This window comes from Lacerta agilis, chromosome 11 (assembly GCF_009819535.1).
Source record: "Lacerta agilis isolate rLacAgi1 chromosome 11, rLacAgi1.pri, whole genome shotgun sequence".
Classification (NCBI taxonomy): domain Eukaryota; kingdom Metazoa; phylum Chordata; class Lepidosauria; order Squamata; family Lacertidae; genus Lacerta; species Lacerta agilis.
In genome coordinates, this window is record NC_046322.1 from 50288995 (window position 1) to 50316702 (window position 27708).

Below are 27708 nucleotides of genomic sequence, written 5' to 3' on the forward strand. Positions count from 1 at the left end.
TCCATATCTGATGGTTGCTGAGGAGCAAGGCCCATGTGCTGGCCCAACTGCATCCTGCCAAAAGCAACACTCACAACTTGGAGGCCAGCCCAGAAATGATGCGGGTAGGACATTTGGCAGCAACTGTGCCCAGGAGAACGAGGAGTAGATCTCAAAGTCATCCGTTATCAATGACGAATCTAAAACTTTTGGGGCAGAACTTCTTCAGAGTTGAGGGGTACCATTGCTTATGTCTGACAAAGCAGCCAGTTCCCCCCCCCCAAAAAATACGTAATTTGTACTTGAATAATAAGTACACTCATTTGGTAGCATTTTGTGTGTGAGTGGGAAGGCACTTCCTCAGAGAGAGATCTGTGTCTGTGTGTGTTTGTGTGTCCGTCCCAGGTTTCTCAGATAACCAGCAATATGGTAACATCTACACACTTTTTTTGAAGTATTTTTTATTAAAGATTTCTTGATTTACAAAAGTATGTGCAATGCCTCTCTCTCGTATTTTTTACATGTATCATTTTTACAAATCAGTTTCATTTGTTGAGACACTGGGAAGAAAAAGGGGGAAAGAGGTGGGAGGATGGGTGGGGTGGGATCAGGGCTGGTGCTAGGGTTTTTTGCGCCTTAGGCGAGATCACCTTCTGGCGCCCCCCACCACTCTGCCGCTGGCGGAGGGGGTGGAGAAGCCCAATTTCGGGCTGCTCCCCCCTCCCCATCACTCTGCCGCTGGTGGAGGGGGCGGAGAAGCCCGATTTTGGGCTGCTCCCCCTCCCCCACCACTCTGGCGGAGCGGCACCGGGCGGGGGGCAGGCTGGCCAGCGCCCCCTCCATTTTGGCGCCCTAGGCAACTGCCTAGTTCACCTAAATGGACGCGCCAGCCCTGGGTGGGACCATAGCTGTCAACTTCCCCTTTTTTTCAGGAAATTCCCTTATTCCAGTGCCGTTTCCCATTGCAAAAGAAGGGAAAGTTGACAGCTCTGGGTGGGACCGGGTGACAATGTTTCTATTTTACTTAATATGTGTAGGGTTTGATGTCAGCGTTGCATGTGCAGGTTCTCTTTTGTTCGCTCGTGGTCCTTTGGTGGTGAGGGAGGTTGGGGTTGGCCTAGGGTGTGGCTGTTCATTTGTGATTGGCTGTGGTGGTCTTTGGTTTCCTGTGTGAGTGGGGTGGGTGGGTGTTTTGGATCAGGTTAGCCATATTGATTTGTATGCTGTTGATAGGTTTTTGTCATTGTCTTGTTGGGCTGTGTTGTGTGATGAAGGGGAGCCATGCCGGGGTGAAGGCGTCTTCTTCTATTTGTCCCCGTGTCAGTTGAACACAACCCTTCGTTCTAACACTTCATTATAACAATGCCAGCCTGTGTCTTTTGCATGAAACGTAATAACAAAACAGGCTATCTCTGAGCATATACGGAGTGTTTTTCCTCACGCAAGTGGAGTCAGGCTCCATACACCTGTGGTTAGGGAGATGGATTTCCAGGTCAGAGTGTATCCGTTCAACACAGGCTGCAGCTCTAGCTGACTCGGTCTCTCTTTTTTAAGACCTTGATAACAGATAATTTGTTGTTGTTCAGTCGTTCAGTCGTGTCCGACTCTTCGTGACCCCATGGACCAGAGCACGCCAGGCACGCCTATCCTTCACTGCCTGTCGCAGTTTGGCCAAACTCATGTTAGTAGCTTCAAGAACACTGTCCAACCATCTCATCCTCTGTCGTCCCCTTCTCCTTGTGCCCTCCATCTTTCCCAGCATCAGGGTCTTTTCTAGGGATTCTTCTCTTCTCATGAGGTGGCCACAGTACTGGAGCCTCAACTTCAGGATCTGTCCTTCTAGTGAGCACTCAGGGCTGATTTCTTTGAGAATGGATAGGTTTGATCTTCTTGCAGTCCATGGGACTCTCAAGAGTCTCCTCCAGCACCATAATTCAAAAGCATCAATTCTTCGGCGATCAGCCTTCTTGATGGTCCAGCTCTCACTTCCGTACATTAGTACTGGGAAAACCATAGCTTTAACTATACGGACCTTTGTCGGCAAGGTGATGTCTTTGCTTTTTAAGATGCTGTCTAGGTTTGTCATTGCTTTTCTCCCAAGAAGCAGGTGTCTTCTAATTTCGTGACTGCTGTCACCATCTGCAGTGATCATGGAACCCAAGAAAGTGAAATCTCTCAGTGCCTCCATTTCTTCCCCTTCTATTTGCCAGGAGGTGATGGGACCAGTGGCCATGATCTTAGTTTTTTTGATGTTGAGCTTCAGACCATATTTTGCGCTCTCCTCTTTCACCCTCATTAAAAGGTTCTTTAATTCTTCCTCACTTTCTGCCATCAAGGTAGTATCATCAGCATATCTGAGGTTGTTGATATTTTTTCCGGCAATCTTAATTCCGGTTGGGGATTCATCCAGTCCAGCCTTTCGCATGATGAATTCTGCATATAAGTTAAATAAGCAGGGAGACAATATACAGCCTTGTTGTACTCCTTTCCCAATTTTGAACCAATCAGTTGTTCCATATCCAGTTCTAACTGTAGCTTCTTGTCCCACATAGAGATTTCTCAGGAGGCAAATGAGGTGATCCGGCACTCCCATTTCTTTCAGAACTTGCCATAGTTTGCTGTGGTCGACACAGTCAAATGCTTTTGCATAATCAATGAAGCAGATCCCCTTCATGGATCACTGCCTTGTCCCCTTCATGGATCACTGCCTTGTCGTGGCGAAGGGGCTTGAATTACTCAGGGAAGCTATGGACAGGTCAAGATGGACAGGTCATAGCGGAGAGTTTGGACCAAACGTGATCCACCTGGAGAAGGAACTGGCAAGCCGCTCCAGTATCCCTGCCAAGAAAACTCCATGGACAAAGACAACAGATAATTACTTTTTATTTATTTATTTAAAACATTTCTTACCCACACTTCACTGCACTGTAATTCCAGAACAATTAAAAAATAGTACACCTTTAGGCACCAGGCAAAAACGTTCCTTTTTAACCAGGCCTTTAGTTGATTTGATTTACACTCTATGCCCTTTTAAAATGTGTTTTAAAATTGGGTTGTCATTTTTATTATTATTATTATTTTTATTATGTATTTTGTGGTTTTATATCTTGATTTTATTCTGCGAACTACCCTGGGTATAGGGCGCTATATAAATTCAATTAATAGTAGTAGTAGTAGTAGTAGTAGTAGTAATCTTTTTTCTGATCCACTAAATGTATTTACAGTGGTACCTCAGGTTACATACGCTTCAGGTTACATACGCTTCAGGTTACATACTCTGCTAACCCATAAATAACGCTTCAGGTTAAGAACTTTGCTTCAGGATAACAGAAATCGTGCTCTGGAGGGACAGCGGGAGGCCCCATTAGCTAAAGTGGTGCTTCAGGTTAAGAACAGTTTCAGGTTAAGAACGGACCTCCGGAACGAATTAAGTACGTAACCAGAGGTACCACTGCATTTATTAAATTTAAAAGGTCTGAAAGGTAGGGAGTTGACAGCAACATTCCTTCAACAGAGTATCGACCAAGGCACGTTCTATGTAATCTCTAGAGGAATTGAGCCAAAAGTTATTGGAGGACATTTCCCCCCCCCCCCTGATTAAAATGTTGAGATATTCACACTCTCTCTCCCGCACACACTGGAAAAAGACTACATTGCAGCATTTTCTCCAAATTTTTCCCATTGCTATACATGTACATGGGGGCACATATTGTTTTCTTTCCCACAGTGGCCTGGATCTGTATAAGGTCAAGGGCGGCATGGAGGATGCAAAATGGCGGTCAGTTTTCTGCTACAGCTCCTACTGGTGCCACTTGCAGTGGCAGCAATAACAAACAAACAACCCATGCCAAAAAGAAACCTTTCTGAAACAAGAAAGCTGCTCCACTGCAACTAAAACTGTTTGGGGGGAAAATAACTCTTCTTTCCATGGAAAAACTCTGTGAAACAGTTCCCACCAATTTGTGCGCTCCCAGATGAAGCGGAGAATTTTGCGAGGCCCTTCTGTGCCCAGCTCTACACTTCAGCCATGAAATTGCCCGTGTGAGCTCTGTCAGGTCCAAGAAGCAGGGCTGTTGCTGCTGCATTTGGAGAGGCGAACAAAAGAAATAAAATGTAGTTACAGGTAGGTAGCCGTGTTGGTAGGCCATAGTCAAAACAAAATTAAAAATTAAAAAAAAATCCTTCCAGTAGCACCTTAGAGACCAACTAAGTTTCTTCTTGGTATGAGCTTTTGTGTGCATGCACACTTTTTCAGATACACAGACCAACTATGTTTGTTCTTGGTATGAACTTTCGTGTGCATGCACACTTCTCCAGATAAAATAAAATGTAGTTTTGAATAACGCGAGCCCAGTCGCACGACAGAGATGACCGTCTTTGCTAGAGTGGCGGATTTTATTTTATTTTATTGATAAGACCAAACCCAGCCCATCCCAAAGATGTGAATTCCACATTTATTCAGTAGGTGGCAGTTAAAAGCTTAGATGAGATTTGCAGGCGCCATTTAAGGTACTAATAGCAGCTGATGCAGCAGGCAGAGCCAGAGCTGCTCTGGCACTGAGAGGAGAGAGAGGGACTGGGGGGGACACAAGCGTTAACCACGGCCCAGACACCCTGAGAGGAAGAGAGGAAGCTTCAAGAGAAGCCAGGAGCACCAAAGGACAGCCACCAATTGGACATAAAGCAGAAGAGGGAAGGTGGAGAGATACAGATTGGTAGAATAAAAAACAACAACAGCCAGTTACCAGCCTCGGCAGAAAAGCTCTACCTCAGCTAACTATGACAGGCAAAACTGAAGCATATTTACCAGACTTATTCTTCTCAGGTAAATACCCTCATTTTATTTTATTTTTAAAAAGTCTCTATAGAATGTTGCACAACGAGCAGGGTGCACATTACAACACTGGCTGTAGGCTACAATTTTCACCCGAATGAAACGTGAGGAATGTTTTGACCCATCTGACTACTGGAAAAGGGGTGTAATAATACAAGATTATTACGTTCTTCTTTCTTTTCTTTTTCTTTTTTTTTTTAAGGAAAACCCAGAGGGGAAAACTTAGTGGATGGAAAAATTTTGGAATGCAAAAGGGAGGAATACTAGTGGGAGAGAACTTCATAGCTCCGCATCTTTCAAAATATGCAGGTGATAAATTTCAGCATTAGATGCTCGTGGACCTTTTCTGTTTCTGGGGGGGGGGGGAGAGATAGAGCCATGGCAAATGGATGTGAATATTTTCGAAACCAAACAGTAAGGCAGTGCAGGCTGGCAAGTTTTAAACAAATAGTCCCTGACATGTTTTGAAGAGAGATGGGTTGGTTCTCCTGTTTTGAACAGCTTGATCAATCATTAGCCCCCAAACAAATCAAAACAAAGAACTGCTTAAGAAAACCAGTTATTTATTTTATCTAGACTTTCTTCATTATCTTAAAGCAAATACGTTAAGGGGGTTAAGATTCACAAAGCGTCTTCTTTGTACTTTTGCATGCCTTGTTGTGTTGTTCAGTCGTTCAGTCGTGTCCGACTCTTCGTGACCCCATGGACCAGAGCACGCCAGGCACGCCTATCCTTCACTGCCTCTCGCAGTTTGGCCAAACTCATGTTCGTAGCTTCGAGAACACTGTCCAACCATCTCATCCTCTGTCGTCCCCTTCTCCTTGTGCCCCTCCATCTTTCCCAGCATCAGGGTCTTTTCCAGGGAGTCTTCTCTTCTCATGAGGTGGCCAAAGTACTGGAGCCTCAACTTCAGGATCTGTCCTTCTAGTGAGTACTCAGGGCTGATTCTTTGAGAATGGATAGGTTTGATCTTCTTGCAGTCCATGGGACTCTCAAGAGTCTCCTCCAGCACCATAATTCAAAAGCATCAATTCTACGGCGATCAGCCTTCTTATGGTCCAGCTCTCACTTCCGTACATTACTACTGGGAAAACCATAGCTTTAACTATACGGACCTTTGTCGGCAAGGTGATGTCTTTGCTTTTAAGATGCTGTCTAGGTTTGTCATTGCTTTTCTCCCAAGAAGCAGGCGTCTTCTAATTTCGTGACTGCTGTCACCATCTGCATGCCTATGTAGTTATTTTTAATAGGAATTCACATGCTTATGCAAATGTGCATTTATGCTAGTTTCCCATATAACCATATAGTTTGCAAGGTTGATTTTGGGGAAATAAGCTTGCTTTATTTTATTTTTAAAGAACAGAATCATAGACTTGTAGGGTTTGAAGGAACCCCATGGGTCATCTAGTCTAACCCCCTGCAATGCAGGCTCCTCTGAATTCTCAGAGATTTACTCCCAAGTTTGCATGGAATTGCAGCCAGAATTTAGTTATGTGCATGGAGTATGGACAGGGGCCATGTTATAGCCCTATAAAACATATGGAAAAATGTTCCCACTGGAAGTATTGCAGTTCTAGAAAGTGCTTCACCATTATCCAGCTGAATTTAGCACATACTGGCACATTTTCTTGTATAACAGCTTATTGTAACATTTAGCCCCACACAAGTTGTGAATACTTATTAAATAGATTTGCCTGGAAAGCTGCGCTTGTTGTGGTTCAAGAAACTGCAGCTGTAAGGCAAGTAAGGGAGAAATGACAGAATGATGCGTGGTCCATTGATTCCATAGATTTGGAGCGTTGGAAGGGACCCTGAGGGTCATCTAGTCCAACCCCCTGCAATGCAGGGATCTTTTTGCCCAATGTGGGGCTCGAAAACATGATCCGGAGATTAAGAGCTGCATGCTCTACAAACTGAGCCACGGATGGTGTAGAGAAAGTGGCCAGAAATACACTCCCCCCTTTCATAATACCAGAAACCTACAGTCATTCAATGAAGATAACTTCTGGAAGCTTAATGACCGATAAAAGGAAGTACTTATTTCCACAGTGCATTGTTAACCTATGAAATTACTTCCCACCGACTTGGACAGCTTTAAAAAGGGGTTAGTCAATTTAATAGAAGTTAAGGCTAGTCTAAATGTCTCTAAATGGATACTAGTCTAAATTCCAGCTACGGAATCCTAGCTATTTCCCTCATGTCCTGCTTAGTTGGCTTCCTGTAGGAATCTCATTAACCATTGGGAAACAGGAATTAGACAGACTGTTGGGCTGATCTATTGGGAATCCTCTTAGGTTCTTATGCTCATTTAAGAAAGGAAATCTTTCCCAGATTTTTTTAAAAAATCCAGCCCAACCGAACTGAAACACAATTATCTGTGGACATTTAATCAGCTGGATTTCATCACCTGACACCGCAGATTTAGTCTTCAGAACTCTCCTAATCCTATGACAGCCGTTGCTACTTCTTAATTGAAGGTGGAGTCAATATTAGTTTTCAAATGAAGTCCGGAAAAAGAACAGGGAAAATTGGTTCACTCAAACCGCCGGAAGATTAGTTAGAAAAACTTCCTAAATACAAGAGCATTCCAGCAATGGAATAAACTTAGGGTGGTTGTGACATCTTCTTTCATGGAAACTTTCACAAAACAATGTAAGTAAGGTGGGTCAGACCATGGATCTATCCTGGCCTGCATTCTGCTTCCATCACCAAGCAACCAGATGTCCAGGTGTGCTCAGAATATGACAGTAGTGGCTTTCCTGTGTTGTGTATATCCAGCATTTGGCTTTGAGATGTATTTAAAAATTGGAGAACTAACTCTCCTGGTATGTGGAAGGATCTTCTTGCAGGGTACAGGCTGGAGAAGCCATGGGAGATCCAGCCAACTTTATGATCCTGTACACGTGAGGATGAAAAATCTTGGCGCATGTTGGCCTTAGCTAGATTGAGTTCTTTCTGTGCATCAAAATACATCATATTTTGTTGTTGGCATCTGTCTCAGGAGACAATGGAGGAGTGTGCCTTTGCGGGTGAACTCAAACCACTGGAGAGGTGGTAAAGGTTTCACAACTGCATTTACTGATGGAAGGTCTTTAGTTCAGGGGTAAAGCACTTGATCTGCATGGGGAACATCCCAGGCTCATTCCCTGGAACTCTCAGTTTAAATTATCAGGTAATAGATGATGTGAAAGACCTCTGTTGATGTTAGGATGCTGTCAGCGGCTCCTGGCTGGTTGCCAGGAAGTATAAAGACAAGGGAAAGTTTCTTACTGTCCTTTTTTATTTCAATATTTACAGAGAGAGGCTATAGAACCCAGCCTCTTGGATAATGGTATTGTCCCGAGTGAATCTCCACCCCCTATCTCTCCCACTTATTCATTCGTCGTCGTCATCATCTTCTCTACGGGTGCTGCTAAGTGCCCTCTGTCTTTGAGCTCTTTGCTCTCCTACTTTTAAGGCTCGACAGGTTCTGGGACATGGTGGGTCTGGAATGCTTTCTAATGACAACATGTCAGCCAGCTGCCATTCTGGTCCTCCTCTCCCATTATTTCCCAACTTTTCGCCTCATCCGCCTCTGAGCTGCGACCTCCCTCAAATCTCTGTTGTAAATCTATAATGTCTTCCTCTTCCTCCTCCCTGGAAGGGTCAGAATGGGGAGGCGGTCTCCACCATTCCTCTTTTGCCCAGTCCCTGACAGTTGAAGACTCTGGAGCCCACTGCATAAATGGGCAAACAATATGACCTGGTCTTTAACAGTTTCCTAGCTTCCTATTGCACCCCCCTCTCCAGCAATGGTAGGTCATAAGGTATGGAACCTGTCCGTTTATTTTATTTTATTCCCTAAAGCATCCCCCCCCCCCCCCCGGTTCAGGCAGGTGTGTTGCAGAAATATCATTTATGACATTTAATTTCCATTTCTGGAATTCTATTTGTTTTCTTTTAAACCATGCCTCACAGAACACTGTATTTTTCCCCTGTGTGTTACAAAGAAAGTAAAACCATGTATATTTCCAGTACAATTCTTATTGCATGGGTAGTACTTGGACAACAGATCAAAATGCAAACCACCAGGTATTATGGCCTTTGAATTCAATGCAGCATTTCTGGATGGCATGAAAAAAAATGTGGGGCAGTTTGATAGGCAGTGCCTGATGCTGTGGTCTTGATCCAGTGGTGAAATGAGTCGTCGTCACACTAATAGTGTCTACTTGGATGCCCAAACAATTTCCCTAGCCTCCAAAATACACATTTTAGCAAATGATGCCCATTATAAAATCTATGACAGTCAACTGAGTCACCAAGGCAATTTAAAATAATTTGGGCAAACAATTAGCTACTTTCTAGCACCACAATATAGTTTCCTTTGGTGCAAGGCTGATTGAAATGATCCTATTCTGATGGCTAGAAACAGCGAACGTTTCATCTAAACTGAGCCCTCCAACATATAATAATACATTTAAAATGGAAACAAGAATGTCATAATTTAAATGAGGATACTGTTTTTCTTGTACTTGCTGATACTCATCATCCAGAAGCCAAGGAATATAAAGAGTTAGTGAAATTTGGTGGTTGGGGGGGGTGGAATGATGCCATATTCCATCTTCTACATTCCTTAACTGAGATGCTGTCAGCACATTCTGGAAACCCCAGTAATCCAATAGACGTTGCATTAAAACAGCAGGGAGAGATTTTGTGTCAGAATGACTAGTGAATACTACAGTGCTAGCATCTTTCCCTCTTTTTAAGATGGATGTTCCATAAAGCAACAGCATGGGTGAAAGCACATCAATTTCCAGGTTGCATAAGGTTCTTTCCACTAATGCTCAGCGGCTCTGACTGAAAATCAATGCTAGGCAGTAATGAGACTCGCCGAATTGCACGATTGCTTCTTTACGTCCCCCCTTTTGAATTGAACTTAAATCTTGTCATTGGAAAATGATGGCAATTTCATAGCATCAGCCCTGTTCTGAATTCTTCAGACGACTCCGTTGCTATTAACAGGCACCACAAGTTATCATAAAAAGGACAAAAGACTCCCAAGATTAATTTTGAACATTAACATTTGAATATTTGAATATTATAATTGCAATTTATAAATAATTTTTAATAAATTAAAACAACAACAACAATAATAATAATAATAATAATAATAATAATAATAATAATAATAATAAATCCTTCCAGTAGCACCTTAGAGTCCAACTAAGTTTGTTCTTGGTATGAGCTTTCTGTTTCAGTGTATCTGAAGAAGTGTGCATGCACACGAAAGCTCATACCAAGAACAAACTTAGTTGGTCTCTAAGGTGCTACTGGAAGGATTTTTTATTTTTATTTTTATTTTTGTTTTGACTATGGCAGACCAACACGGCTACCTACCTGTAACTTTTTATAAATTGACTTTTATAAATATCTGACTTTTAGAAGACACCTGAAGGCAGCACTGTTTAGGGAAGTTTTTAATGTTTGATGTTTTATCATGTTTTTAATATTCTGTTGTGAGCCACCCAGAGTGGCTGGGGAGACCCAGCCTGATGGGCAGGGTATACCGTAAATAATAAATGATGATGATGGCCTATTTGAACCCATAAACCAAAATACTCTTGTCCGCGTGTTTATTATCCATTTGGGAACTGCAGGTCACCTGGCCTTGGCACACAATAGATCTTGCCTTTTGTGGAGAGGAGATTCCAGAAGGTGGTCCTGGGGTGGTCACCTGCTTGAGATCCTGCAAAATTCCTTCTTGTCCTCTCTACTGGTTTGATTGATTGATGAGTATTTATAAACCACTCAGTATTTAGGACAATGATAAAGCAGCATCTAAATGAAACCACTAAGGGGTATGGGATTGTCTGGAGATTTGGAGTTGGTTGTCAGCAACATGCAGGTGACATGTAGCGCCATAATCTCCTTTTCTTCTCAGCCCATAGAGGCTGTGGAAGTTCTCGACCATTCTCTGAAATCATTGATGGGCTGGATGGGGGTGAACAAGCAAAAACTTAAGTGTCCTTGAGTGTCCAGTGACAGAATATCTGCCTGCTCTGAAAAAGATTCCACTCTTCTTGAAATATGAAGTTTACAGTAAAAATATATATAAAAATAAATAAATTGTCCAGTAGCGACCAACTACTTAGAGACCAACTAAGTTTGTTCTTGGTATAAGCTTATATACCTGAATGTATGAAGTTTACAGTTTGGGAGTGTACTGAACTGGCACTGTTTTAGATGGTGAGACAAGTGGTGGCTGAGATTATGAGAATTTTTGCTCAGTTTAGGCCGGTGTGGCAAATTTCCATTTCTAGAGAGAGCAGACTTTGCTACAGTCAACACATGCATTGGTTACATCTAGACTAGATTCTTGTAGTGTGCTGTATGTTGACACAAATTCTGCATACATATTAAAGGTGCAAGAGCCCTGAATGCTTTTTGCATCTCACTTAGTTCAATCTGGCACTGAAAGTAAAGACTGTAATATTCTGCACCAGTCAAAGCAAGAATTCTAAGGCTGGGTGCCACCACCACAGAGGCCCTGTCTGTCAGGTTTCTGGGAATCGACTTCCTTCCCTGTGGTAGTAAATAAGAAGAGATCAGACAAAAGGAACCAGTTAGATTCTTTAATAATCACAGGGAGAGAGAAAAGAACGTGTCTACTAGAAACGTTGGTGCTCCCAATTAAGGCTCACCCCCCACTCCATCCCTATTAATCTATATCACTCCTACATCTTGTAATCTGAGCTTGTACCCTCTGCGCTTTCTGTCCTAACACTTTCTGAGCTCTCTGTGTCTTTGGAGAAAGGGGGGGGTGAATGCTGCCCAGAGACTGTGAATCTGTTAACTCTCTCTCTTCTAGTGTTTCATTTGCTAGCTGTTCCCCATCCAGTATTTCCCAGCTTCTGCCTTCTGAACTATGCCCTTCTGCAAACCATTGTTCCAAATCTGTCCTCCTGCTCCTGGGAAGATTCAGGATCAGGATCGGTGTGTGTGTGTGTGTGTGTGTTTGGCTCCCATCATTCCTCCCCAGTGCAGCCTTCCTCAGCACAGTCCCTGACACTGTCTGACATAATCGCCTGTCTCTTTTCTGTTGGTGGAGGTATCCAGAGAGTTGTCTCTGAGGAGAATCTTAATATCTTGGTTGATCATAGTGTGACAAATTGGTACTCCTCTAAGTATGATGGACCAACTTTGTGAAGGGCTGTCTAGTCTTGAAGTGTGTGAGGAGGCTAAAGAAAATGAATATAAACCATGTAATATCTGCAGATGCCCCACCCACATTTAATGGATGCATCTGAAATTCTGAACATGGTTCAAGAGTTGCTCCATAGACTTGGCCAGTTCCCAAAATGTACTTCATAACAACTGGTAGTGAATTTGTAGTATTTTGGTTTTGATCTGTTGACCACAATATTAAAATGATTGACAAGCGCAGCAAGCATTTTTCTCTGTGGATGTGGCTCCCTTGCAACGAAATTTTCAGCTCGTTTCAGGAAGAGAAAAGGGCATCTAGTTTGTAACTAGACTATATTTTATTGCAAATGCAACATCTAAATTATACCAAAATTTACTTGATACATTTTAAGCATCAAATACATTTTCCCCGTAGGCCCGCACAGAATTCATATGGTTTTTAGAAGGTGGTTTGGCTAGATTTTGTCAGCTACTGGTATGAATACTTCATCCTCTGCGATTAAACTTAGCTCAGCTGGAAATATAGAACACCAGAACTGATTGTTCTCTTGCTACTTAGGCCTTCAAAATAGCAATATTAATGATTGCTCATTGAAAACATGCCAGCTGCTTTGCTTAATCAGAAATGAAGCCTTGTGATCAATGAATGATGGACTAGTTGGGCTATTCCTCTCTGCCATTTGTATGTGAAGACACAATGTAGAGTTGTTTGGCCTCTGAGAATGTGGCTGTCAGTACTTACTGGCACAATTGTGATATTTTTTCACAGCATCTAATAAGTGGCCCTAAACAGATAATCAGATTCTTTGTATCAAGATACCCTTATATCTCAGCTCCCCCGCCCAACAGATGCCTGTCCAGATCCTATTCAGAAACCCCCAATGACTAAAGTAGATGTGAAATTAATGGTGTGAATGCATTCAACATTTAAGGTATGTGTGAGATTCTTTAAAACTGACCAGTTGGGACAAGGGTATAACCTTGCCTCTCCCAGGCGTAGACCCTGCCCAGTGGTGGACTCCAGAAAGTTATCCTGGCCATGGTCTCCTCCTCATTCATGCCAATGGAGCCAGTTTCCTGAAAGCACAGAAGTACCCCCAAACCCAGGGGTGTGCTTCATTTCCAGAAACCCAACTCAGGAGCTGGCAGGTCTTAGAGCCCCCTGCCAATTATCACGTGAGGTTCCTGGATATGATGAATGTTGTAGGGTGACCCTTAACCTTGGTCAACCCCTACCAAGCATTATTCTGCATATGCCGACAAGTTCTGGCATTTGTAATCAATAAAGTTGTGGCCCAATTTAATCCCAATATTGCCACCCTGTGACTAATTCTAGGATCGTGTGAGGGCCACCCCCTCCCCCTACCTGTGCTTCATTGCGCATGAGTGCGCGTAACAAAAACCACAGAACTATATTCATGTGCTTAACATCACATCTAGCTTGACCCTGGGGCAGGAAATCCCACAAGGTCTCTAAGTGCTTAGTTGCAGTGTCAAACCATCCCTTTATACTTCAGTGTTCCTTGTAATTTTAAATCTCTATCCCTCTTGTTTAAATGCCCTTGACCTATTCTTCGAGGACACTACGAACAGTTCAGAATCAGAACAGACAGTCAGAACAGTCAACCACTGAGTGCCAGAACATGCAGCAAGTTAAAACAATCTGATTTAGGCCCCACTGCAAGGGAGAAGAAAATAAAGGCAGGAATTGGTTGTGAACTGGTACAGGAGGACTATTAAATAAATTAGCGGCCCTAGCCCTAGGTGGCACTATAGCCCTAGGTGGCACTATAATTTTACTTTAAAATGCTTTCTCTTATGAAACCTTGGCTTTTTAATGAAAATATGTTTATGTCCTGATCTCTCAACCAGCCGCGAGTGAACACCATAGCACCTGAAGATTAAGATTGAGGTTGAATCCTGACAAGACAGAAGGATGTTTTTTGGGGGACGGGATGGGCAGGTGTGGAGGACTCCCTGGTCCTGAATGGGGTAACTGTGCCTCTGAAAGACCAGGTGCACAGCCTGGGAGTCATTTTGGACTCACAGCTGTCCATGTAGGTGCAGGTCAATTCTGTGTCCAGGGCGGCTGTCTACCAGCTCCATCTGGTACGCAGGCTGAGACCCTACCTGCCACAGACTGTCTCACCAGAGTGGTACATGCTCTAGTTATCTCCCGCTTGGACTACTGCAATGCGCTCTATGTGGGGCTACCTTTGAAGGTGACCCAGAAACTACAACTAATCCAGAATGCGGCAACTAGACTGGTGACTAGGAGTGGCCTCTGATACCATATAACACATGTCCTGAAAGACCTACGTTGGTTCCCAGTATATTTCCAAGCACAATTCAAAGTGTTGGTGCTGACCTTTAAATCCCTAAACGGCCTTGGCCCAGTATACCTGGAGAAGCATCTCCATCCCATTGTTCTGCCCGGACACTGAGGTCCAGCTCCGAGGGCCTTCTGGCGGTTTCCTCCCCTGCGAAAAGTGGGGTTACAGGGAACCAGCCTTCTCTGCAGTGGCACCTGCCCTGTGGAATGCCCTCTCATCAGATGTCAGGGAAATAAACAACTATCTGATTTTTAGAAGACATCTGAAGGCAACCCTGTATCGAGAATTTTTTAATGTCTAATGTTTTACAATTTAAGCTGCCCAGAGTGGCTGGGAAACCCAGCCAGATGGGCAGGGTATAAATAAATTATTATTATTATTATTATTATTATTATTATTATTATTATTATTATTATCATCATCATCATACGATGGTCGAAAGCCATGTTTCTAATTAACATACCACTTTGGGCACAATTGCATGCATCTGTCTTGCACTCTGGTATCTCAGGGTTTCTTTATTTTAAAACGATACATGAAACACTAACATCTCCTAACGTGCAGCATTTCTGCAGGGACTCTTAAGTGCATTTCCAGACAATTCTAATTTTGAACAGAAGCTTAATGGTGCCCACCCCTAAATGCAGGAAGCTACTGTTTGGACACACCTTTAGGAAAGCAAACTATTAACGATGGCCTTCTTCTTTATGGCACTTAAGGGTAGTCTGTAATGAGTTTCCATCAACTTATTGAGATTACTTAGCAAGGCTCCTAAAATTCAAAAGCAAAAACTGGCCTGATTATTGTGCCACTACAATAACAGCACCACTGATGCACTAAGAAGAGGGAATGTGTGTTCTCACAAGCAACAGTGTGCAAAATCCATTAGGAGCTGTCCATAGAAATATCAAATAAACTTGCTATTTAGCACCACTTAAATGATTGCTGAAGCAAAAGAATCCTATGGTTTTAAAAATCCTTATCTGAGTATGTGATGTAACAGATGTTTTTATTCTCTGTGCTATACGGCATGAGATCATCACCTCTGCCGTATTATAATCACTCGTATTCTCTAGTGTCAACTGTCCATCAGTTCAGGGTACTTTGAAAGCGCGGAGGAGATTGGTAAACTCTGATGTTCATTAAATTGCTTACAAAAGCATCTCCTCTTGTTGTTGTTCAGTCGTTCAGTCGTGTCCGACTCTTCGTGACCCCATGGACCAGAGCACGCCAGGCACACCTATCTTTCAATGCCTCCCGCAGTTTGGCCAAACTCATGTTAGTAGCTTCGAGAACACTGTCCAACCATCTCATCCTCTGTCGCCCCCTTCTCCTTGTGCCCTCCATCTTTCCCAACATCAGGGTCTTTTCTAGATGCTTCTAGGGAGCATCTCCTCTACCAGCAGACAACTAACCAAAAAAAAGCCTCTCTGAAGTAACTAGTTCTAGGATCTTACCGAGGATGCCGCAGTGTTGGACAGAAAGGGAGTAACAATTTTTATTTGCTCAGGGAAAAACCCTCAAATGGAGACTTTTCAATTACATCAGTCATCTTGTGCTTTACAGCTAAATTTGGTGTGACTTGGCTTGGTCTGCAGTCCTGTACTTAAAATGCTTCACAAAATTCTTTGTGAATTATTAATCGTCCCGATTGAAATTCTGCATGAACACTCAGAGCCCGTCCTCCAGATGAAAAGATCCGCAAGGCAGAATATCTCACACTTACAGAATATACACACTTACTTAGAACCCCCCCCCTATGTTTTGCTTCTTATTTTCCAACCCCAACCCTCTATATTTTATCCTTGGGGTGGGCAACTTATTTGAAGTCCACCCAAAGGTGACTGTACCCTCGATACATGTCCTTTATTCTTGGCTTCTGAAAACCTAGGACAGTGTGCAAATTCTCTTGAGTGGGGATGTGGAACTTCGAAGGCAGCCTGGCTCCAGTCCACATGTCCCCAGGTCACAGCCCTTGATGGCGGTACTTCCTGTCATCCCACTGTTTTTGCCTGGCTGGAATGTGTCCTTGATAATGGGGCTTATTTTCCCAGATAGACAAATGTGTGCCTGTGTGGGGGCGTAGAGACCTCTGCCTTTTGTATGGGTAGAATGTACCCTACTGTACAGTAGGGGGGCAGGCGGCGCTGTGGTCTAAACCACTGAGCCTCTTGGGCTTGCCGATCAGAAGGTCAACAGTTCAAATCCCTGTGACGGGGTGAGCTCCCGTTGCTCTGTCTCAGCTCCTGTCAACCTAGCAGTTTGAAAGCACACCAGTGCAAGTAGATAAATAGGTACTGCTGTGGTGGGAAGGTAAACGACCTTTCCGTGGGCTATGGTTTCCATCATGGTGCTCCATTGTGCCAGAAGCGGTTTAGTCCTGCAGGCCACATGACTCGGAAAGCTGTCTGTGGACAAACGCCGGCTCCCTTGGACGGAAAGCAAGATGAGCGCTGCAACCCCATAGTTGCCTTTGACTGGACTTAACCATCCAGGGGTCCTTTACCTTTTTACCTCCCAATGTAGTGGTCTGCAGCTAGGGGTAGCGAAATCTGTCAATTTCAGTTTCTCTCCATTTCTCTCTGTTTCAATCTTAAGTTCTGAAAGTGAGATGAGCGCCACAACCCCATTGGACTAAACCATCCAGGGATCCTTTACCTTTTTTTACCACTGTACAGAGGTAAGGTTTGTATCCATTGCTTGGGCAACCTTTGCCTCTGGCCCTGCACAACCGCCCCCCCCTGCACCCCCACTGCAAGGGAATGTGGGTCTTGGATTGGGAAAGCTTCTCAACTCCTGCTCTACAGAGAACATTTGTGTTATGAATAGGGCTTTTTGGGGAGTCCAAAATAAAAGACGTAACTTTTTAGTCCCGGTTCCCTGGTCCGTGCGCTTCTTCCAGCACTATTTTTACAGTCAATCGGCCTTTTTCTTCTTCCTAATAAGTATAATTAGAAGATTCCAGGGCAGTGTATAAAAGTGTGAAAAACAGGCCAGACACCGTATAAATAAACGATGGAGTGATTGCCATACTCAGATCCACGGAAAAGTATCGACTTCATTTATGGCCCTGCTCTATGACTGAATTGGATATAGCCTTGTTATCTCTACTAGCCATAAAGGAAGGGATAAACTGATCCTACAGAATATCCCAATTGTTTTGTAGTTTGATCATGCTCCCCAAAGCTGATGCATGAAAAAAGAGCATAAGTCAGTGAGAGGAATGCAATGATTTCTTTTAAATCAGCCTGCTCAGGGGCTGTAATTAAACATTTCGTTAGAGAGATTCTTTAATCATTACTTATGCTCACTTATGATAATTTTATATTATAGTGATTTTTTTTAAAAGAGAAACCTAGCTAATAAATTAGGACTTTCCCTACCAGAGCTAGTTGATGTGAAAGGAGTTCCTATGTAGCAGAGGCTATATATACACCGTGAGTCTTAATCCACATTACACGCCAAGTCAAGTGTATATATTAGCTTAAACTAAAAGTGACTCTTTCATGGAACAAATGCAAAACCTTATGAATGCACACCCTAACCAGCAACTAGGAGATTCATTTGAGAGACGTGGCATGTAACAATATAGCCCAAAGGAATTATTCTTTCTGCTTTTTCCACAAGGAAATTGGTATTAACTTGAAATGAAAAAAACCCCCAAAATATTTCTTCATGCAACATCCAGTTCATTTATGGGGTTACTGCTGAGACTGAAATTCCCAGGTGTCAGAAAAGGTGATTTATGTATGCCACTGCTGCGGCCCGTGTTTTATTAGCCCCCAAATGGAGAACGAGCGAGGTCCCAACCAAAGAAGAGTGGCAACTTAAGTTGACAGGATATGCACAGCTTGCAGACTTAACATAGAGAATAAGAGAACAAGAAGAACATACATTTAGAGAATATTGGAAAGCTTTTATTGAATTGTTGTTGTTCAGTCGTTCAGTCGTGTCTGACTCTTCGTGACCCCATGGACCAGAGCACGCCAGACACGCCTATCTTTCACTGCCTCCCGCAGTTTGGCCAAACTCATGTTAGTAGCTTTGAGAACACTGTCCAACCATCTCATCCTCTGTCGTCCCCTTCTCCTTGTGCCCTCCATCTTTCCCAACATCAGGGTCTTTTCTAGGGAGTCTTCTCTTCTCATGAGGTGGCCAAAGTACTGGAGCCTCAACTTCAGGATCTGTCCTTCTAGTGAGCACTCAGGGCTGATTTCTTTGAGAATGGATAGGTTTGATCTTCTTGCAGTCCATGGGACTCTCAAGAGTCTCCTCCAGCACCATAATTCAAAAGCATCAATTATTCGGCGACCAGCTTTCTTTATGGTCCAGCTCTCACTTCCATACATTACTACTGGGAAAACCATAGCTTTAACTATACGGACCTTTGTCGGCAAGGTGATGTCTTTGCTTTTTAAGATGCTGTCTAGGTTTGTCATTGAATATATGGGAAATAATTGTGTACAGCTGAAAACACTGGCAGCATTAAGATAAATTCAACAGTGTCAACAAGTTCTGATGGATGCAAGAATGGAATACTGAACGGTATAGTTTTGGTAAAATATGCAGGGATTTATGATATGAAAAATGAACCATAGAAGGAGAAGAAGGGAAGTCATTGATATTTTAAGGACGCAAAAATGAGTACTTTAAATTGTAAAACAGAAAATTTAATTAAAAATTATGTACACGAATTTATGGAGTTGCTGCAGTATGTCCTGATGCTGATAATGAAATGGCACTATCATAATGTTAACACTAGAATGCCTGTTTCATTCCTGCCCATCCTGGGCATATTGCTGGCCAGTGACCACCAACAAGAAGCAGCAAATCTTCAATCCAGTCATACTGAGGCAAAGAGGAAGTCAGTGCAGCAAGCTTACCCCTCCCACGTTTGAACTCCTTTGTAAAATGCTCTGCCAATTTCAATTCAACACATCTTCTGTTAACCACTCTTAAAGGGGCTTCTTGGTGGAGTAGCAATAGATAGGGGCAAAATGCTGAACAAGGTGGACCTTCGGTCTGGTGGCAGCCGGGGATTTTATGTTCTTATTATGGCTTTCACCCAATTAAAGAAATCTTAGTTGTTTAATCATGTTCAGCTAAAGATTAGGAAGAACATTCTGAAGATACAAGCTGATTGACAGTGGAACAGACTGTCTCACATGGTAGTGAAGTTCGCTGGAGGTATTTTTACAGCGACCACCTGTCAAAGATGTTGTAGCTGAGTATTTCCTGCATCAGCAGCGGGTTGAACACGGGTGGCGCTGTGGTCTAAACCACTGAGCCTCTTGGGCTTGCCAATCAGATGGTTGGCGGTTTGAATCCGCACGACGGGTGAGCTCCTGTTGCTCTGGCCCAGCTCCTGCCAACCTAGCAGCTTGAAAGCACACCAGCGCAAGTAGATAAATAGCTACCTCTGCAGCGGGAAGGTGAACGGCGTTTCTGTGCGTTCTGGTTTCCGTCACAGTGTTCCATTGCGCCAGAAGCAGTTTAGTCATGCTGGCCACATGACCTGGAAAGCTGTCTGTGGACAAACGCTCGACCTGAAGTGAGTTGCGTGCCACCCCACACCTCACAGTCGCCTTTGACTGGACTTAACCACACAGGGGTCCCTTCCCTTTACATTTACCTTGAACTAAAGCATCTTTGAGTTCTCTTCAAACTGTGTGATTCTGTGCGTTTGAAAATATCAATTGTATCTGCATCTGTTTGGATGCAAAAAAGGAGTATACTATGGGTGCAATTCAACATCACCATTACAAATGTTTCATCTCCACAAGTATTGTAGCTTGCCAGAAAGATGGGTCCTCTGCTTTCCAGACAAACTGTTCCGGGGAGTTATATTGACCTCCAAAGTAGGGTTGTCATACGTCCAGAATTTCCCAGACATATCCGGAATACTGCAGTTAGAAGCAGTGTCCGGCTGGAAATCATGAAGAAGAAAAAAAGTCCGGGAAAATTTGAAGTATGGCAACCCATGTTGGCAGTATCGTTTGGGATGATTTTCCTCAACCACTTTGCCAGAAGAAGCTCAACAACCTTTCTGTCTAGACGTTCATTGTTTGAAAACTTGCAACCCTACTCCAGAGCCAATTTTGGGATGCATCGGGTGGAACCACATTGTGCAGGGCTTCTGCTGACGGACTTCACTAGGTGAACCCCATCCTCTGTTTTGAGATGATGCATGTATGTCACTGTTTCCCAACTTTGGGTCTTCAGCTGTTTTTGGACTGCAACTCCCATCATCCCTAGCTAGCAAGACCAGTGGTCAGGGATGATGGGAATTGTGGTCCGAAAATACCTGGAGACCTAGGGTTGGGAAACACTGATGTATGTAGTTCAGCAGTAGCACCATAAATGGGGTGTTAGAGAGAGGGTACAATGTCTCTCCAAAAATAGCACTTGCTGCCTGTGGTTTGTATAAATAGTTATTTTTTTAAAATAGAAATCCCCCCATTTTTCTTTAGTTAAATGCATTTTTTAATGAATTCATGCAACTAGTTAATTGACAAATCTTGCAGCCTCACTTCCCTTATTTAATTTTTCTCCCCCAGGCAAAAATCTCAGTGATTAAGATGGCTACTGAAAGATACTCGGAGTCCAGTGTGATTTTCATGCTCTTTATTCAGCTCATAGTAGTGAGGAGTGTAGTTCCCCCAAAACGTTTGCTTTATATACACTATTTACACAATGGGCCCCACGTGATTGGCTAATTCCGGGATACTCCTGTATGCCAATCAGAGTGCGGATTCACTTCCACCTGGAGCTGGATTGGGTGGCTCCTGCAGACCAATCAGACTGCTGCATTCTCAATCCTATTGTTCTGGGACCAATCAGACTGCTGCAATCTCAATCCTATTGTTTTGGGACCAGTCAGACTGCTGCAATCTCAATCCTATTTTTCTAGGACCAATCAGACTGCTGCAGTTTGGATCCTATTCAACTCAGTACATAACAGCTACCAAAATCAATTTTCTGTTCCAACACTTGCCAATTAAAATAAATGGTCAACAATTAAATAAATGACAGCATCTTGCTCTTAAGTTTATTTGGAATAATAAAAAAGCAAATCAAAGGATCGAAGCAAAAATCTTACATGAGAGTGAACTAGGGGTGAAGGAGGGATTTCAAATTCCAAATGGAAAGGCTTCCTCAGGGAGGTTCACCTGGTGCCTTTATTATATATTTTCAGGGGTCAGGTGGAAACGTTCCTCTTCAACCAGGCCTTTGACTGATTAATATTCTACAGCCTTTTAAATGTGTCTGTGGGAAGGTTTATTGTTTGGTTTTTTCTTCTATTTATTTGTGCTTTTACCTTACATTTTCAACATGTCGACTGCCCCGATATCTTTGGATGAAGGGTGTTATATAAATCTAATCACATTACATTTAATTAATTAATGGTAATAATAAGTTGTCCTGTTGACCTGGAAGACATCATTGCATAATTGCCATTTCTTTCTTTCTTTCTTTCTTTCTTTCTTTCTTTCTTTCTTTCTTTCTTTCTTTCTTTCTTCCTTCCTTCCTTCCTTCCTTCCTTCCTTCCTTCCTTCCTTCCTTCCTTCCTTCCTTCCTTTCTTTCTGGCAAGGGCAGATCTACCAGCAGATTAATGTATGGAAATGTGGTAGCAAAAATGCTCAACACAGCATAGTTCTCTTTAGTTACATGACCGACCTGGACAGCAGACCTGGTCTGCACGTTCATTTCCATTTTTAAAAAATGACTTCACCGCAACACCGTCATTCCCTTGGCTCTGTGCTATTCGTACCCAGTTTTGGCAAGCTCTGAAGATGCATTGTCCCATCTGCCTTGTTCTTTTAGCTGTAATCACGATTGCGACATTATTCATCGTCATGGCTGTTCTTTACCGCTCTCTGCCTAAGCCACAGCCCTAGTTAGCAGCTGTCTCATAGATTTAGTCAGTGTTATCCTCTGGGGGGGGGGGATTCCTTCTAACTGCCTCCGCTCTTGTTTCTTCCTGTAGGCTGGATTGTGACACGAACTAGACGCCTACATTCTCTCTGCCTTCTAGAGCCTTTTCCCGTCCTTTCTCGTAGCATTTTCTCAGCCCACTTGTCTTTAACATTATACTCTAGGGAGTTCACACTTGGATTGGATATGAGAAACTGTGATGCCATCCCTGTTTCTCCATATTGTGCTGAGATATAGCCCCACCCTAATGGCTCAACGAGGCAGAATCTTGGCATTTACTATACAGTACATTTTGAACCAGGCCCAGAATGCTTCCAGCTTTTCTGCATTAGGCTAGAGACAGAAGGAATGAGCGTTCCCCACATCAAATGGGGTGCACATTTTGCGTGGTGGCGCGCAGCCCCCTTAGATTGCAGAGCAGCACCTGGCAGTTCGGACTGGCACCACCTTCCCAGGCAAGATACCTGTGGTCTCCGCCTACCTCGGTCAGCCGCCAATCCCGCCTGGGGAGGTGTTGCCAGGGGGATTGGCCAGGTGGGAGGAGGGACCACACAGTACACAATAGAGGGTGTAGCTTACCTGAGAAGCAGCAGTCATCTCCAGAGCTTCTCCCATCCTCCACTCCCTCAATTAACGCTTACTTTGCAGGTTAACCTTTTTCCACAGGCATGCAGGCGCTGCTATGTCAAGGCCACTGCTGAAGGGCCGGAAAGGAATTTCCCTGCATTGACAGGTTTCGCCTTTCCCATAGCAATTTGTCACAACTTTGGTGGTTGCAGGCCTTGGGCGGAATCCTTTAGTCATCTTCCTAAATGGGGGGCGGGGCAGTGACTCCATGCCTTCAGTGTGGCAGCGATAACAGGGTTCCCATTAAAGGGGCTTGGGGGAAGCCATTGGCCATACACCCAGAGGTTGTTATTGCCATCCCCCTCCAGCGGCGGCGAACCGGGGGGCGTGCTATCTGCTTGAACACATGTTCTCCAGACTTAGCCCAATCCCCACACATGCTGGATAACCCTGAAGTTACCCAGACCCCCAGCTGGGGGGCTGGGAAGGATAAATGCCCAATGCCTGAGCCAAGGTCTTCCTACATCTGAATCTTAATAATGTTGTGGCCAATTTTAATCCCATAGCACATTGTCTTGTGTCATTATTCTGCTCAGGGGCTGCATGGGGTTTGGGGGACTCCGCCTGGCCATGCAAATATCCTAATTTGGAAATTGAGGTGAAAGAATTTTTCTTCTTTCGTTACTTATTTCCTCCATGGCTTCCCTCTGATTTAACTTTCTAAAATTAATTACAGGGTTGGAGCACGCACAGGGCCTGTGCATCCATTAAGGCGAACTAGGCAGTTGCCTAGGGTGCCAAAATGGATGGGGTGCTGGCCAGGCTTGGGCAGGGTGGCGGGACGGGCTAGCAGCAGCTTCTCCACTGTAGCGGAGAGGTGCTGCTTGCCCCTACACCACCCCTGGCTCCCGCTAAAGCAGGCTTTGGTGGGGGGGGGGCGGACAGGCGAACAGCAGCTTCTCCACTACAGCTGAGAAGGTGCTGCTTGCCTTTCCACCCCCCCCCACCTCCTGCTAAAGCAGGCTTTGGCAAGGGGGGGCAGAAGGTGGTCTCACCTAGGGTGTAAAAAACCCTAGCACCGGTCCTGAGGCATGCACAACCTGAAAGCACTTCCTGCTCCTTCATTTTATTTGCATGTTCTCTGCCCTACTCTTTCCGTATGCATCTGCAAGTGTGCGTGGATAAAATGCTGCGCTCACACAAAAGGCGTGCCCATATATGCAGTATCTCGTTTTGCGTGGTGATGATTTACGGAGGCATACTTGTGTTCTTGTGCATTGGCTTAACACTACAAAATAATCTTGCTACAACTGTGAATACAACCCTATCAAATTTGCTTTTGGTTTGTGGATGCACAGATGCTATTTTTGCAATGTTTTTTGGGGGGGCAGGGGAGCGGAAGTTTAGCAGGAGAAGACACCCAACCCACTTCAGCACTCTAAAACCCATATTTACAGGCCTAGGAATGGACACAAATTAATCCCATCAGCAGAAACTATGTGCAAGTACAACAGGGCTCTCTGCTCCCCTTTTCTCCCTGACCCCTTCCCCAAAACTGGCTCGGGTGTGTGTGTCAGGAGAAACCCCACCCCACCTGAATAGCACACAGGGGTACGATAGGGGCAATCATTTCAATGGGAAGCATGGCATTGAATTCTCCTTTACACATAGAAAAGTGGTCTAGTATTGACTGTCATCTTAGCAGGAGCTGGCTGGCTTCTCTTGGAGAACCTTCTCTAAATGTAGTAATTAGAAGGTTCACCCTTACTTACGAGGCACCCTTGTATTCCAGCATTGATGTGTGATTGGTGTAAACAGATAGAAGTTGGTGGGGTGGCATGGGCATGGTGGCAGGGCTCAACACTGAGTGTTTCCACCTGTTACCAACACAGGGAGGCAACGGGGAGCTTAGTGCCATGTCTCTGCCTACCCCACACCTGATTTCACAAATGATGCCAGACATGAGGGACGGCAGGTGGGTGTGGCTTGGGGGCAACTGCTTGGCAGGGCAAATTTGGGGCAGAGTTTCCCCATTTCTGTTTGAAAAGGTAGAGCAAGTGTGAGATTTGACAAATTTGCGAGATTTGTTCCAAGAGGAAGCTCTGGGTCATGTGCATAGGTATACATAGGTCCCTCGATCTGTTTAGACTGCACCCCATTGGCCAGATTCAACCCAGCAATGAGGGACCTACCAATCGGGTGTTGTGGATAACCAATAGACCCACCCACAACTAGGAGGTCAGCCTCTAGGTCTCACCGCAACACGTGACCTCTTTTAGGGAGGAGGATTTCTCTTTGTATAAGAAAAAGCACGAAGGAGGTTCCCAGCCCACTCATACAGTGCTGTAGGTCCTTATAATATCAGTGGAAACAGTTGGTCTTGGCAAATATTAACCACTTCCAATTTTAACCTGAAGATTGCCACTTGTCCAGTTTTAATTTTAATTTTAATTGTTTGAATTAATTGTGGGATGTATCTTAAGTGATTGATCGCTTGTATTGTGCATATCATCTTATTTATACGATGTTAGCCGCTCTGAGCCCGGCTTTGGAGGGTGGATACAAATAAATTATTATTATTATTATTATTATTATTATTATTAATTATTATCCTCATCACTTCAATGTTTGGAATGTGTCTGCTCCTCTCTGTGGGAATTTACCAATGACAAACACTTCCTCTTTGCACGAGTCTCGAAATCATAGAAAGACAGTAAGTTATATAAATTTATGGATCTGCTTTGTACTGAAAGATGGACATCTAAAATTGAGATGGAAGAGCGTCATCAGTCTTACTGTGCGATAACATAGCTCATGTTTCCCGTTCGTAGCGTCCTGGATTTATTTTGAACTATTCCCCCCCCCCACACACAAATTATTAATAGATGATTCCAATTTCTTCCCACTTGCAGGTTTCTTTCCCTCGTTGAGCAGCGCAAAGCTTGAAAAACCATGCCTGAACAAAGCAATGATTATAGGGTGGTGGTGTTTGGAGCAGGAGGAGTTGGCAAGAGTTCGCTGGTCCTGAGATTTGTTAAAGGCACCTTCAGAGACAGTTACATCCCTACAATTGAAGACACCTACAGGCAGGTGATCAGCTGCGATAAGAGCATATGCACTTTGCAGATCACTGACACAACAGGGAGCCATCAGTTTCCTGCCATGCAGCGTTTGTCTATTTCCAAAGGACATGCTTTCATTTTGGTCTACTCGGTCACCAGCCGGCAGTCCTTGGAGGAACTCAAGCCTATCTACGAACAGATCTGCCAAATCAAAGGGGATATAGACAGCATTCCAATCATGCTGGTGGGGAACAAGAACGACGAGGACCACAACCGAGAGGTACAGACCAACGATGGAGAAGCCCTGGCCAAAAAGTGGAAGTGTGCCTTCATGGAGACCTCTGCCAAGATGAACCACAACGTGAAGGAGTTGTTCCAGGAGCTGCTGAACTTGGAAAAACGCAGGACTGTGAGCTTACAGATTGACGGCAAAAAAAGCAAGCAACAGAAAAGGAAAGAAAAACTAAAAGGCAAATGTGTCATTATGTGAAAATAGCAGTATCCCGGAGCTGCCATCTAGACTCCTACTTCTGACTGTACCATGTTTCAGACCTGTACGCAATGGAAAAAACACACACACACACATGTGAGACTGTTTTATTAATGCTGTTTTGAAAATATACCGGAAGTAAACAGTTGTGTGGAGTGAAAGCACTACCAACCTTTCAACCCTTTTATAAATTAGACATTCAACAGCAGCGGCAGCAAAGCAGTTACAAGAAGAAGAGCGATATCTCTTTTCGAGAGACTGGAAAATGAAATATCCACATCTAAGTAGTCCCGCCGGTATCGTCGCCACTATGTAAAGATGAGGAATTGTTAGTTTAAAATTTTATGCTAATGCTACATGTAGAATTAATGAAAGGTGTATTTATCTACAAAAATATATATTTGGAAGTAGAACTAAATTTAGGGTTAAGTTAACATAGCTTTCCTGGATTGCAAGTTTATTCTCTTACACTGAATTGTGCTCTCTTCTTCACATCCTTTATGATACTGCTGAACACTGAACAAAGGGGTTCCCCCTCCTCACCTTCGTAATTTTCCTAGTGCCCCTGATGAAATATCAAGGCCTCAGCGACATCATGCAGCACCAAATATTATTCTCTCCCATGGGATGCATAATCTGACCACCTCCCCTTTGCGAATAGATCTAAAATTGCCGATTAGCTGTTCTGGGTAGCATGACAATTATCTGGTATGAGGTTGCAAGGGGAGAGGAAATGTTTTTTGCGCAGGGCTGAAATCTTCTATAACACTCAACTTGCCAGATATTTCTTTATTTTTATCTTATAATACAGGAGTAGACTCATTACATTTGACTCTCCAAAGGATTCCTAGTTGATATGGGTATCAGTTGAATTAGTCTCATGCACCTGCAAACATCTCCCCCCCCATTTTTTATTCTTAGGAAACATCAGATTGGCTAGGAGAAATCAGGTACTGTGTTTTCTCTGAGGACATAAAAATTTGATCTCAGTACTCATCTCTGCTCCTTTAAGCTGGAGGGCTGGAGACAGTCCCCGAGGGGTGGGGATATATGATGAGACACAGGTTTCCAAATCCAGCTTTCCCACATGTCAGTTGTGGCATTAGGGAGTAGCACAGGATTACCTGCATCTCATATGCTGACAGGTGCGGATTCAGAATGGGCAATTGATGGACTTACTATGCTTTGCGAATCTTGAATGGGACAGGGCAAAACCTCTCTGCCAAATGACATTTTCATTACAGTGCAGTGGTACCTTTAGTTACGAACTTAATTCATTCCGTTCTTAACCCGAAACTGTTCTTAACTAGAGGCGTTCTTTCGCT

General features: G+C 43.8%; 1 protein-coding gene across 1 annotated transcript; it reads left to right on the plus strand.

The window, feature by feature from the left end:
• Positions 1-4729: 4729 nt before the first annotated feature.
• DIRAS2 (DIRAS family GTPase 2) lies at positions 4730-26462 on the plus strand. The gene is made up of 2 exons (XM_033164537.1): positions 4730-4804; positions 25744-26462. The coding sequence occupies exon 2, from the start codon at positions 25784-25786 to the stop codon at positions 26381-26383; it is 600 nt and encodes a 199-aa protein (XP_033020428.1). The 5' UTR covers positions 4730-4804; positions 25744-25783; the 3' UTR covers positions 26384-26462.
• The last annotated feature ends 1246 nt before the right edge of the window (positions 26463-27708 follow it).

What these genes read in the sequence shown, in the direction of transcription:
- DIRAS2 (XM_033164537.1), top strand. Translation starts at nt 25,784, where the DNA reads ATGCCTGAACAAAGCAATGATTATAGGGTGGTGGTGTTTGGAGCAGGA.